This window comes from Bombina bombina, chromosome 10, assembly GCF_027579735.1.
Source record: "Bombina bombina isolate aBomBom1 chromosome 10, aBomBom1.pri, whole genome shotgun sequence".
Taxonomy (NCBI): Eukaryota; Metazoa; Chordata; class Amphibia; order Anura; family Bombinatoridae; genus Bombina; species Bombina bombina.
Window position 1 is genome coordinate 27,069,468 of NC_069508.1, and position 15,011 is coordinate 27,084,478.

The 15,011-nt window shown below is 39.4% G+C and overlaps 1 protein-coding gene across 5 annotated transcripts in view; it reads right to left on the minus strand.

Annotated features, from left to right (window-relative positions):
- ODF2L (outer dense fiber of sperm tails 2 like) overlaps window positions 1–15,011 on the minus strand; it is a 168,482-nt gene that overhangs the window by 61,674 nt on the left and 91,797 nt on the right. For all 5 annotated transcript variants that reach the window (XM_053693902.1, XM_053693900.1, XM_053693898.1 and 2 more), the window contains 2 exons: window positions 14,688–14,873; window positions 2,034–2,143 (listed from right to left, as the gene is read on the minus strand). In XM_053693902.1, the coding sequence (XP_053549877.1) occupies window positions 2,034–2,143; window positions 14,688–14,873 (296 nt within the window). The remainder of the gene's footprint in view (window positions 1–2,033; window positions 2,144–14,687; window positions 14,874–15,011) is intronic.

The following is a 15,011-nucleotide window of genomic DNA, read 5'->3' on the forward strand; positions in this document are numbered from 1 at the left end:
AGCAGTGCATTGATTAAAATAGCCAGCTGGAGCTGTCCGCTTGTGTTGCAGCAAAGATATGCAAGCCAAGCAAGTTGAAATTATTCAGTTTAACCAGACCTGAGCTATCGATCTTCCTGTCTATAAATCGGTCCAGATTGGAATGCACAGAAAGAACCGTTTGCAGAAAAATGCAAGTAAAGTCTGTGTTGTGTGATTATTTTTATTTATTAGGTTTATAATGTTGTTTAGCAAAAAAATTTTGTTGATTTAACTTAGTTTAATTGTATATTCTGTGTTGTGTGATTATTTTATTAGGTTTAAAATGCTGTTTAGCATTTAAAGTCTTCATTTCAAAGCTGAGGGCTCCCTGTACTTTGTATTGTAAATTTTTAATAAAGTTGCGCAGTGACGTCATCATGTCATTTGCGCGTGACATCACCGCGCAAAACGTAAAGCCCCGGCAATGCCTGTCACTATGCAGGCCCAATCGCCAGGGTAGGAGCCCCCAGATCTCCCTCAAGGCGGGAGAGTGCTAGCGACGGCTCTGAGCCGTCGTTAGCACCAGAGTGGGAAACGCTGCGACAGGTCAGAGCCGTCGTTAGCACTCAAGGGGTTAACCAGTTCACTGACATACTTACCCAACTTAAAGGGACAGAAAGGTCAACATTGGCATGAGTATAAATGCACTATGAGTATAAATATCACTATGCAGGCCCAATCGCCAGGGTAGGAGCCCCCAGATCTCCCTCAAGGTGGGAGAGTGCTAGCGACGGCTCTGAGCCGTCGTTAGCACCAGAGTGGGAAACGCTGCGACAGGTCAGAGCCGTCGTTAGCACTCAAGGGGTTAACCAGTTCACTGACATTCTTACCCAACTTAAAGGGACATAAAGGTCAACATTGGCATGAGTATAAATGCAATTTTAAAAAGAAGCATTTTTGCAATATCCTTCCATTAGAAAAATGCTTCTAGTAAATGTTATTACTGTTTGAACAGCATACGCACATATGCTGCATGTGATCAGAGCAACAGAACACTGTGTCTGCACAGAATGCCGGCCGTAGTGTGTATTGCTTCAGTGAAGACCTGATTTGTGGTGTGGTGACTGAATGCTGGTGTACGAGCACTTTTGCTAACGGAAGTTTACCTACAACTTTAAAGGGACATTAATCTGACAATTTGTCTCTCGAGTAAGTGAAAACGCAGCAATTACACGTTTTTCCATGAAAAAAAAGTTACTCAAAAAGAAAAAAGTGCGGTCACGTTAACACTGAAAAGAACAGAAAATGTATGATTGTGCCTAAGTGATCCTTAAGGATCAACCATTAATTTGCCAATAAAAAAACACCTCATCTCTACGTGGGCAACGCTTCTCAAACATGAGTCAAGAAAAGTTTTCAATAAGGTTGTAATCAATTTTAAAACATCTTGTAGATGAAACAAAATAAGATAAAAACAATGTTCTTTTAAAAGAAATGATTGTCCTCTAAAGTTTAAAAGGCTGAATCTGTCCAATATATGTGAATTTGGGATCTGAACAATGCGGCAGGTCAATCAATCATCTGAACGATCACACAATTGGTGGTGGTTGTGCTTGAGAACATATGGCACAAGAGAGGACTTGAGTCATTAAAAGGTCATAAAACCCACAATGAAAATGCATATTTATACATTTCTGCAATACACAAGTATCAGCTCTAGTAACTGAAATGACTGTTTCAGTGATAGTTATTAAGCATTGTGCATATGCACCTTACTCAAACACTGTGCATGCTCAGAGACGGGGCAGTGCTATCTATTTGTCAGCAATAATGCAAACTAATTCATCTGCGGTACAACACATGCCTGATATTGAATGCAGGATCACAGGACATATGCAAGTATGCTCCATGCCTGCGATTATTAATACAGACAAATGCTGAAATGTGTTAAGATCTGCAGCTACATTGTAGTACCTCTCCAAACCTGAAATCCCATCATGCACTTATATACATTTATAGCTATTCCATCTCTCAGTGCAGAACCTTGAAAAGTTTCAGGAAATGGAACTTACTTTTTTAAGGTTTCACGCTGAACTTCCAAACTTGATTTCTCTCCCACTACAGAGTCATGATGAGTTTTCCAGACACCGCAAGCGGATATGGCCTCTGATAACTGGATTTCCTAAAGATTTAACCACACAGACTATTTCAGACAGCAGAGAACAGACTGTGTAGATCTTACACTACTTTGTAGATTAACATTATAAAATATTAATCAATACACTGTCACAAGAGGAAGATAAACATATGCAAATAGTCTTAGTTTGCATGAAAGTCAACATTTAATGATTCTTAAAGACCCTACAATTTAAATAAAATAAAAAGTTGCAACATAACTGCACAATCAAATTTAGTTCTTATAATCTCATTTGTTAAAAAGTAGCCCCTTTCCATAAAAGCATACTGAGGTAGGCTTAGGAGCATGCATGTGACTTGAGCACGATATGGCAACAATGTTTGTAATAATGTTGCACATTTGTGGCTTACTGGCAGGGAAAATGTTAATTTTTAAATACAGTAGAATGACATAATTAACAAGTACATAATAAAAATACAATAACACATACTAGAATTGCAAATAAGCAAATTTATTTTTTCTCCCATTTTCCGGCCCCCTGTATCATGTGACATCAGCGAATCACAGCCTAGTAAACGTATACCTTGTGCACATGCTCAGTAGGATCTTGTGTCCCACAAAGATTGAATATAAAAAGACTGGGCAAAATTTCATAATGGTAAACTGTAAAGTGTCTTAAAACTGCTGCTCTATCTGAATGATAAAAGCTTATCTTGACTTGAGTGTCGCTTTAATAATTTTCTTTTTATACAAATATGAATGAAAAAGTCTGGATTTCAATCTAATTCTGTATTTAGGAATTCCGGATTTAGGGATTTGTACCCGTATAAAGATAATACTTTGTTTCGCAAATGAAAGCGACAATCGCAGGAGAATTTGATGAATTATCCAGGATAAATGAAAAGCAATCTAGTAAATGTTGTAATTGTGTTTAATAAACCTAATAAAATAACACTGACTGCTGTTATATGTCAACAATAAATATAATGCAAGGAAAAAAGTTATAAACTTGCTGTAGATAAAGGATATGAGACCCAGAACAATTATTTCATGATTTGAAACAGCTTTGCAATTGACTTCTATGATCAGATTTTCTTAGCATCCTCTGTTGAAGAAGAAGCGATGCACTACTGGGAGCTAGCTGGACACATTGAATGAGCCAACAACAAGAGGCATATATGTGCAACCACCAATCAGCAGCTTGCTCCCAGTAGTGCATTGCTGCTTCTGCGCCTACCTGGGTATGCTTTTCAACAAAGAATATTAAGAGAACAATGTAAACAATAGAAGTATTCTGGAAAGATGTTTAAAACTGTATTCTCTATCTGAATCATGAAAGTTTAATTCTGAATTTAAAGGAACAGTAAACACCTTGAGATTTCTATATAAAAATATTTAGTTATGGATAATGAAAATACTTTGAAATACCTTATATATTTTGTCCCATTTTCAAGTAATTTAGCTCTGACAATTGAGGAACTTCTATTCCTCAGAACTTAAAATGCTCCTGTTGACTCTGAGGCTAACCCTGCTACATATATATCCATAATTGGCTTTTTCAAATAACAACTGCAAAATAATGCACTTTATACTAACTTTATGAAAGTGATTAGCCTTGTTGTCTGTGGACTCAAGCTCGGATTGGCTGCTCCAAAAGGTAAATGGTGAGTGGAGACTTGGCTGATATGTTATTCTATAGCAACACAACAGAAATGTCTTGTCATTACACTGTGTTACTGTCCCTTTAAAATTAAAACTGGGCAAAAAGAGGGGCACGCGTGTCATGCAGTACTTAGTGAGTGAAACACAGAGTTGTTCTTTCATGATTCAGATAGAACGTACAGTAAAAAAAACTTATTTCTACTATAAAATCTACTTCTTTATTTATCCTTTGTTGAAGTCAAAGCATATCAAGGTAGATGGCAGCAGATTTGCAAGAATGCTCTTGTCAGTTATATACACGTATTAGTACTAGATAACAGCAGTGTTTGCATAACATATTGCTGCCATATGGCTCTCCAGGCACATCACCTACCTAGGTATGCTCTTCAACAAAGAGCACCAAAATAAATTCATAATAGAAGTAAACTGAACATTTTTATGCAATCAACAGAAAAAGACAAAGGAGACAGTGGTAGATTCATTGTGAATTCAGCTGTGCTAAATAAAGCCAATAGAACTAAAGGCAATAGCTCGATGACTAAAAGAAAGGTGCAGAGCTACCCCTACTGTAAGCGTCATCTGCCCCTAGAATGTAAGCTCCTTGGGAAAAATCTCCCATTACATAGCTGTAGAATACTTTAAAAAGAACTGTAAGCTTCTTACAAATATAGCCACAAAAAAGTGCTGCCCCCTCCCAATCTGCTGCCCTAGGCCGGTGCCTTGTTTGCCTAGGCCGGAATATACCCCTGATCTTGAACCAAAATGTTTAAAGGGACAGAAAGTCAGCACCTTGTTGACTAAATATACAATACCTTTAATAACCACCTTTCATCATCTACAAGACAAATATTTTGTAAATGTATTTTTTTATAAAATCCGCAGTCACATAACTTGTTTGGCAGCCTTTTTTATTTTTGTGTTCAAGAAGCAGAATGCTAAGCCAATCAGAAGCTGTAACGCTCTTCCTGCTGACACTGCAGAAGCTGATAGACAGCAGTGCGAGTACTTTTAGGGGCCTATCCATTCGGAGCTTGAGGCCCCGTGTTTCTGGTCTAAAGACCGCTGCTCCATAACCCTGCTCGCCTGCTCTGATGAGGCGGACAGGAATCGCCACAATCCAACCCAATCGAGTACGATCAGGTTGATTGACACCTCCCTGCTGGCGACCGATTGGCGGTGAGTCTGCAGGGGGCGGCGTTGCACCAGCAACTCTTGTGAGCTGCTGGTGCAATGCTGAATACGGAGAGCGTATTGCTCTCCGCATTCAGCGATGTCTGTCGGACCTGATCCGCACTGTCAGATCAGGTCCGACAGACATTTGATAATTCGGCCTCTTAGTCTCAATAGAAGCGAGTGTTACAGCCTGTGATTGGCCGTAGTGCGCTGCTTTTTACAATAAAACAGCTGCCGAGCTAGGAGGACTAAGCATAAGGCAGGTGTGAGTAAAGGGGCTTGATTTTATTAAAGAATTATATTAAAAAACAAAAAGCTATTAGATATTTACTTTTCAAGGACCGCTTTTGTTTTGCTTTACACTAAACACTTTATATTATTATGCCATAGTCTTTAATTATGCAAATTATAAATAGAGTATTAGATTCAGAAAGTGTTTAATGGGGCAAGAAAAAGACTAGATTGGAGACTAATGATTTCTGTTCATCCTGTCCAAACCAAAATGCCAGGAAAGGAAGGCATCTTATACACAGGGATGCCCAGGAAAGGAGAAACAACAGGGGGAAATGCTCCCACCCAGAGGTTTGAGTCTTATATCTAGGCTTTAGCACTCACTTCACTTCCTCTTTTGATGACACTAAGCTATTATTAAAGGGACATTCTGGTCAAAATTTAAATGCACACAGATGAATTACATCTTTGAATAGAAACATATTTGCAAAATGCATGTAATGGCAAAAATGCTTCTTGCAAAAGTTATCACTGTTATAGTGAAAAAGGGTGTGTGTACAAGCGCTAAGGTAATCCCCAAGCTGTATCCAAACAGAGATCCTAACCAACCTCCAAAAAATATGCACAAGTAGTAAGAAGTGAATACAGCGCCAACAAGAGGCCAAGGGATAAATATACTCACAGAGAGATAAAAGAAGATTATTTAATGAACCATGTTAAAAAGCATCAGTAATAAAAGACTATATATAAAAAATGTAAAAAGCACATATAAATAAAATTACAAATACAGGAATATCTTACAGAAGCGGCTCAAAGGGCCAAAGCTGATAATTACAATAAAAACAGAGGTAATAACAGGTGATCAGTGTGAGTGGTACACCAGAATAAGAGTGTATACTAATAAGACAGAATTAGCCTAAGTACAACTGTAGCAAGTGCATCAAGCAAAAAACTAATAAACAATAATACAAACAATAGTGTTCAAAATTAGTGTTACAAAAATAGTGTTACAAAAAATAGAAAAATGCACTGCAGTGCAAAAAAAGGGGGTAGCAAAATAATTGTATAGATACAATCAAATAGTGAGTGAGTGCAAATGGATATAAAAATGCTAGCTACTTAATCCAGTGAGGTTAAGATATAATTAAATAAAATACACAATATGCAATAACATAAAAAATAAAATACACAATATGCAATAACATAAAAAATAAAATATAAAATATAATCCAAAAAAGTATTCAAAAAGTTGATCAACAAATGTTAGTGAAGAACAAAAATAAGTCAATCAAAACAAAAAAATGGAAAAAATGGGTGATGAAAAGCAAGGTGAAAGTGAGGAAATTGATTCCTTCCAATGTTAGTTACTTTAACAGATCCAAATTCCTGAGTGTGGTTGCTGAAGTAGCTGATTGGATCCTAGCACCTGTCAGCTGCTCCTATAGTATCCTAAAAAGTGTCCCTGTAAAAAAAGAAATTCACAACATAGTGTATCCAATATGAGAATGAAGTAAAGATTAAAGTAATGCTTACCAATATGTCAACGCGTTTCTGCCCTCAAAAAAGGGCCTTTCTATATACAGTATAAGCATATATGTGATAATGTTAATGTACTATATTTATATATAAATATACTAGTCTTGAGAAAGGCCCTTTTTTGAGGGCAGAAACGCGTTGACATATTGGTAAGCATTACTTTAATCTTTACTTCATTCTCATATTGGATACACTATGTTGTGAATTTCTTTCTTTTTTTACAGGGACACTCCTTTTTTTACAGGGACACTTTTTAGGATACTATAGGAGCAGCTGACAGGTGCTAGGATCCAATCAGCTACTTCAGCAACCACACTCAGGAATTTGGATCTGTTAAAGTAACTAACATTGGAAGGAATCAATTTCCTCACTTTCACCTTGCTTTTCATCACCCATTTTTTCCATTTTTTTGTTTTGATTGACTTATTTTTGTTCTTCACTAACATTTGTTGATCAACTTTTTGAATACTTTTTTGGATTATATTTTATATTTTATTTTTTATGTTATTGCATATTGTGTATTTTATTTTTTATGTTATTGCATATTGTGTATTTTATTTAATTATATCTTAACCTCACTGGATTAAGTAGCTAGCATTTTTATATCCATTTGCACTCACTCACTATTTGATTGTATCTATACAATTATTTTGCTACCCCCCTTTTTTTGCACTGCAGTGCATTTTTCTATTTTTTGTAACACTATTTTTGTAACACTAATTTTGAACACTATTGTTTGTATTATTGTTTATTAGTTTTTTGCTTGATGCACTTGCTACAGTTGTACTTAGGCTAATTCTGTCTTATTAGTATACACTCTTATTCTGGTGTACCACTCACACTGATCACCTGTTATTACCTCTGTTTTTATTGTAATTATCAGCTTTGGCCCTTTGAGCCGCTTCTGTAAGATATTCCTGTATTTGTAATTTTATTTATATGTGCTTTTTACATTTTTTATATATAGTCTTTTATTACTGATGCTTTTTAACATGGTTCATTAAATAATCTTCTTTTATCTCTCTGTGAGTATATTTATCCCTTGGCCTCTTGTTGGCGCTGTATTCACTTCTTACTACTTATCACTGTTATAGTGCAAGCATTTTTCTCTGCTCGTGCAGCAAAGGTAGATATTCTCAGTGCCCTAAGATTTTAAATACTGCAGCTGCTCAGAGCACCAGTGGGGCTTGCATCATGTCAGCAATTAACAAATTGAGTAATTATCAGGTGGTACAAGCACGTTAGGTTCAATGAGCAAGTGTTGTGTATAAAATGATGATGCACGGTGCATACTTAAATACACTATTGAAACAGCTATAGCTTTTATTAGAAGCGTTTTTGCTAATGCATGTATATTACAAACATGCTTCTTTTCAAAACTGAAATGCATCCATGTGGATTCCAATTTTGGTTGGAATGTCCCTTTAATAGAGTGATGTGCAGCTCATGTGTACAAGCAACACTTTCCTATTGCACATGTTGACTGACATATGATGCTTAGGACGTTATTTTCTTAGCCGACCACAAGGTAACATTTCTCAGGAATGTCATGTTTATACCTAACTGAAAGGATGCCGCTTCAAGCTTTGGGTTCTCTTTCCATTAAATTTAAAAGGGGCAGGGTTTGTTGGCGAGTGCCGTTAGTAACATCACAAATAAAAATGACATGAAACCCCAAAAAAATGATTCTGGTAGAGCATGTTATTTTAATTTACTTCTATTATCAAATTTTCTTCGTTCTCTTTGTATTTTTTGTTGAAAAGCAGGGACGCAAGCTCAGGAGTGTACACATGACAGGAGCACTATATGGAAGCAGTTTTGCAAGAATGTTATCCATTTGCAAGCGCACTAGATGGCAGCTTTACCTACCAAGGTATCTCATCAAAGAATATAATAGGAACAAAATTTGATAATAAAAGTAAATTAGAAACATTTAAAAAAAAACATAATTTATGCTTACCTGATAAATTCCTTTCTCCTGTAGTGTAGTCAGTCCACGGGTCATCATTACTTATGGGATATTAACTCCTCCCCAACAGGAAGTGCAAGAGGATCACCCAAGCAGAGCTGCTATATAGCTCCTCCCCTCTACGTCACACCCAGTCATTCGACCGAGAACCAAACGAGAAAGGAGAAACTATAGGGTGCAGTGGTGACTGGAGTATAATTAAAAAATTTAGACCTGCCTTAAAAAACAGGGCGGGCCGTGGACTGACTACACTACAGGAGAAAGGAATTTATCAGGTAAGCATAAATTATGTTTTCTCCTGTTAAGTGTAGTCAGTCCACGGGTCATCATTACTTATGGGATACCAATACCAAAGCTAAGTACACGGATGACGGGAGGGACAGGCAGGATCTCTATACGGAAGGAACCACTGCCTGAAGAACCTTTCTCCCAAAAACAGCCTCCGAAGAAGCAAAAGTGTCAAATTTGTAAAATTTGGAAAAAGTATGAAGAGAAGACCAAGTTGCAGCCTTGCAAATCTGTTCAACAGAGGCCTCGTTCTTAAAGGCCCAAGTGGAAGCCACAGCTCTAGTAGAATGAGCTGTAATCCTTTCAGGAGGTTGCTGTCCAGCAGTCTCATAGGCTAAGCGTATTATGCTACGAAGCCAAAAGGATAGAGAGGTAGCAGATGCTTTTTGACCTCTCCTCTGTCCAGAATAAACGACAAACAGGGAAGACGTTTGTCGAAAATCTTTAGTTGCCTGTAAATAAAATTTCAGGGCACGGACTACATCTAGATTGTGCAGAAGTCGTTCCTTCTTTGAAGAAGGGTTAGGACACAATGATGGAACAACAATCTCTTGATTGATATTCTTGTTAGTGACTACCTTAGGTAAGAACCCAGGTTTAGTACGCAGAACTACCTTATCCGAATGAAAAATCAGATACGGAGAATCACAATGTAAGGCTGATAATTCAGAGACTCTACGAGCCGAGGAAATAGCCATTAAAAACAGAACTTTCCAAGATAACAGCTTGATATCAATGGAGTGAAGGGGTTCAAATGGAACACCCTGTAAAACGTTAAGAACTAAGTTTAAGCTCCACGGCGGAGCAACAGATTTAAACACAGGCTTAATCCTGGCCAAAGCCTGACAAAAAGCCTGAACGTCTGGAACTTCTGACAGACGCTTGTGTAAAAGGATGGACAGAGCTGAGATCTGTCCCTTTAACGAACTAGCAGATAAACCCTTTTCTAAACCTTCTTGTAGAAAAGACAATATCCTAGGAATCCTAACCTTACTCCATGAGTAACCCTTGGATTCGCACCAGTGTAAGTATTTACGCCATATCTTATGGTAAATTTTCCTGGTAACAGGTTTCCTAGCCTGTATTAAGGTATCAATTACTGGCTCCGAAAATGATAAAATTAAGCGTTCAATTTCCATGCAGTCAGCTTCAGAGAAATTAGATTTTGATGTTTGAAAGGACCCTGAATTAGAAGGCCCTGTCTCAGAGGCAGAGACCAAGGTGGACATGATGACATGTCCACTAGATCTGCATACCAGGTCCTGCGTGGCCACGCAGGCGTATTAGAATCACTGATGCTTTCTCCTGTTTGATCCTGGCAATCAAACGAGGAAGCATCGGGAAGGGTGGAAACACATAAGCCATCCTGAAGGTCCAAGGTGCTGTCAAGGCATCTATCAGGACCGCTCCCGGGTCCCTGGACCTGGACCCGTAACAAGGAAGCTTGGCGTTCCGGCGAGACGCCATGAGATCCATATCTGGTTTGCCCCAACGTCGAAGTATTTGGGCAAAGACCTCCGGATGAAGTTCCCACTCCCCCGGATGAAAAGTCTGGCGACTTAGGAAATCCGCCTCCCAGTTGTCCACTCCTGGGATGTGGATCGCTGACAGGTGGCAAGAGTGAGACTCTGCCCAGCGAATTATCTTTGATACTTCCATCATCGCTAAGGAACTTCTTGTCCCTCCCTGATGGTTGATGTAAGCCACAGTCGTGATGTTGTCCGACTGAAACCTGATAAACCTCAGAGTTGCTAACTGAGGCCAAGCCAGAAGGGCATTTAGAACTGCTCTCAATTCCAGAATGTTTATTGGAAGGAGACTCTCCTCTTGAGTCCATGATCCCTGAGCCTTCAGGGAATTCCAGACAGCGCCCCAACCTAGAAGGCTGGCGTCTGTAGTTACAATTGTCCAGTCTGGCCTGCTGAAGGGCATCCCCCTGGACAGATGTGGCCGAGAAAGCCACCATAGAAGAGAATCTCTGGTCTCCTGATCCAGATTCAGCGTAGGGGACAAATCTGAGTAATCCCCATTCCACTGACTTAGCATGCACAATTGCAGCGGTCTGAGGTGCAGGCGTGCAAAAGGAACTATGTCCATTGCCGCTACCATTAAGCCGATTACCTCCATGCATTGAGCCACTGACGGGTGTTGAATGGAATGAAGGGCACGGCAAGCATTTAGAAGCTTTGTTAACCTGTCCTCTGTCAGGTAAATTTTCATTTCTACAGAATCTATAAGAGTCCCCAAGAAGGGAACTCTTGTGAGTGGTAAGAGAGAACTCTTCTCCTCGTTTACTTTCCACCCATGTGATCTTAGAAATGCCAGTACTAACTCTGTATGAGACTTGGCAGTTTGAAAGCTTGACGCTTGTATCAGAATGTCGTCTAGGTACGGGGCTACCGAAATTCCTCGCGGTCTTAGTACCGCCAGAAGAGAGCCCAGAACTTTTGTAAAGATTCTTGGAGCCGTAGCCAACCCGAAGGGAAGAGCTACAAACTGGTAATGCTTGTCTAGGAAGGCAAACCTTAGATACCGGTAATGTTCTCTGTGAATCGGTATGTGAAGGTAAGCATCCTTTAAATCCACTGTGGTCATGTACTGACCTCTTTGGATCATGGGTAAGATTGTCCGAATAGTTTCCATCTTGAATGATGGAACTCTTAGGAATTTGTTTAGGATCTTTAAATCCAATATTGGTCTGAAGGTTCCCTCTTTTTTGGGAACCACAAACAGATTTGAGTAAAACCCTTGTCCGTGTTCCGACCGCGGAACTGGATGGATCACTCCCATTAGTAAAAGGTCTTGTACACAGCGTAGAAACGCCTCTTTCTTTATCTGGTTTGTTGACAACCTTGAAAGGTGAAATCTCCCTTGTGGAGGAGAAGCTTTGAAGTCCAGAAGATATCCCTGAGATATGATCTCCAACGCCCAGGGATCCTGGACATCTCTTGCCCAAGCCTGGGCGAAGAGAGAGAGTCTGCCCCCCACCAGATCCGTTACCGGATCGGGGGCCCTCACTTCATGCTGTCTTAGGGGCAGCAGCAGGCTTTCTGGCCTGCTTGCCCTTGTTCCAGGCCTGGTTAGGTTTCCAGCCTTGTCTGTAGCGAGCAACAGCTCCTTCCTGTTTTGGAGCAGAGGAAGTTGAAGCTGCTCCTGCCTTGAAATTACGAAAGGCACGAAAATTAGACTGTCTAGCCCTGGGTTTGGCTCTGTCTTGAGGCAGGGCATGGCCTTTACCTCCCGTAATATCAGCGATAATTTCTTTAAAACCGGGCCTGAATAAAGTCTGCCCCTTGAAAGGTATGTTAAGTAGTTTCGATTTAGAAGTTACATCAGCTGACCAGGATTTTAGCCACAGCGCTCTGCGTGCCTGAATGGCGAATCCGGAATTCTTAGCCGTAAGTTTAGTTAAATGTACTACGGCATCAGAAATAAATGAATTAGCTAGCTTAAGGATTTTAAGCTTAAGTGAAATCTCATCTAATGTCGCTGAGTCAAGGGTCTCTTCCAGAGACTCAAACCAAAATGCTGCCACAGCCGTGACAGGCGCAATGCATGCAAGGGGTTGTAATATAAAACCTTGTTGAACAAACATTTTCTTAAGGTAACCCTCTAACTTTTTATCCATTGGATCTGAAAAGGCACAGCTATCCTCCACCGGGATAGTGGTACGCTTAGCTAAAGTAGAAACTGCTCCCTCCACCTTAGGGACCGTTTGCCATAAGTCCCGTGTGGTGGCGTCTATTGGAAACATTTTTCTGAATATAGGAGGGGGTGAGAAAGGCACACCGGGTCTGTCCCACTCCTTAGTAATAATTTCAGTAAGTCTCTTAGGTATAGGAAAAACGTCAGTACTCGTCGGTACCGCAAAATATTTATCCAACCTACACATTTTCTCTGGGATTGCAACTGTGTTACAATCATTCAGAGCCGCTAACACCTCCCCTAGCAATACACAGAGTTTTTCCAGCTTAAACTTAAAATTTGAAATGTCTGAATCCAATTTATTTGGATCAGATCCGTCACCCGCAGAATGAAGCTCTCCGTCCTCATGCTCTGCATATTGTGACGCAGTATCAGACATGGCCCTAGCATTATCAGTATACTCTGTTCTCATCCCAGAGTGATCTCGTTTACCTCTAAGTTCTGGCAATTTAGACAAAACTTCAGTCATAACATTAGCCATGTCTTGTAAAGTGATTTGTAATGGCCGCCCTGATGTACTTGGCGTTACAATATCACGCACCTCCTGAGCGGGAGATGCAGGTACTGACACGTGAGGCAAGTTAGTCGGCATAACTTCCCCCTCGTTGTCTGGTGAATGTTGCTTAACATGTACAGATTGACTTTTATTTAAAGTAGCATCAATGCAATTAGTACATCAATTTCTATTGGGCTCCACCTTGGCTTTTGAACATATTGTACAAAGAGTTTCCTCTGTGTCAGACATGTTTAAACAAACTAGCAATTAGACTAGCAAGCTTGGAAATACTTTTCAACTAAATTTACAAGCAATATGTAAAAACGTTACTGTGCCTTTAAGAAGCACACAAAAAACTGACACAGTTGAATAAAAATGAACCGGATTAGTTATATAAACCAAATTTAGCAAAGGATTGCACACATTAGCAATGGATGATTAACCCTTAATATCAGAAAAAAAACGTATGACAATTGACAATATAAGCGTTTTTATCACAGTCAAGCACAGTCTCACAGGTCTGCTGTGAGTGATTACCTCCCTCAAAACTAGTTTTGAAGACCCCTGAGCTCTGTGGAGACGTCCTGGATCATGCAGGGAGAAAAAGACAGACTGTGACTGAATTTCTGATGCGTAGTAAAAGCGCCAAAATAGGCCCCTCCCACTCACACTACAACAGTGAGGGAAGCTCAGTAAACTGTTTTAATTTAAAACAACGACAGCCATGTGGAAAATAAAGCCCAAAACAATTTTCACCAAGTACCTCAGATAATTAAACGATTTAACATGCCAGTAAACGTTTAAAATCTAATATATGAAATGTCATTAAAAAGCCTGCTGCTAGTCGCTCACACTGCAAGTTAGGCTAAAAGTTATATGCATACAGTATTTTCCCAGTGAAGTGCCATTCCCCAGAAATACTTAAGTGTAAACATATATACATGTCAGCCTGATACCAGTTGCTACTACTGCATTTAAGGCTGTACTTACATTATATCGGTATTAGCAGTATTTTCAAAGTCAATTCCATTCCTTAGAAAATAATATACTGCAACATACCTCTTTGCAGGTGAACCTGCCCGCTGTCCCCTGATCTGAAGTTACCTTACTCCTCAGAATGGCCGAGAACAGCAAACGGATCTTAGTTACGTCCGCTAAGATCATATACAAAAACTCAGGTAGATTCTTCTTCAAATTCTGCCTGAGAAGGAAACAACACACTCCGGTGTCGTTTAAAATAACAAACTTTTGATTGAAGATATAAAAAACTAAGTTTAATCACCACAGTCCTCTCACACATCCTATCTATTAGTTGGGTGCAAGAGAATGACTGGGTGTGACGTAGAGGGGAGGAGCTATATAGCAGCTCTGCTTGGGTGATCCTCTTGCACTTCCTGTTGGGGAGGAGTTAATATCCCATAAGTAATGATGACCCGTGGACTGACTACATTTAACAGGAGAAATGGTATGCTCTGTCTGAATCACAAAAGGTTTCATATCCATTTAAGAAAAAATAAAGAGAAACTTACCTTTTCTTTCAGTTGATTATTCAGACCATCAATTGACATCTGCAATCGATCAGCTTTTTGTCTTTGGACCCGGTGGGCTTTTCTTAAGCCGTCTTTGTCAAATGTTTGTTTTTCTCTTGAAAGGGAAATTTGCTGTTTAAGGTCTTCAATTTCCTGCCTTCTTCTATTTGCTGACATTTCAAGATTCTATATAGAAAAAACTAATTATTTTATGAGGCAAAGGACTCATGCGGTGCAATTTTTACGTTACCGTCTCCTGCACCAGCAAAGTCAAATCCAAAATAAGTTTAGAACCAGTCTTAGAACACAGAACCAATAAAACCA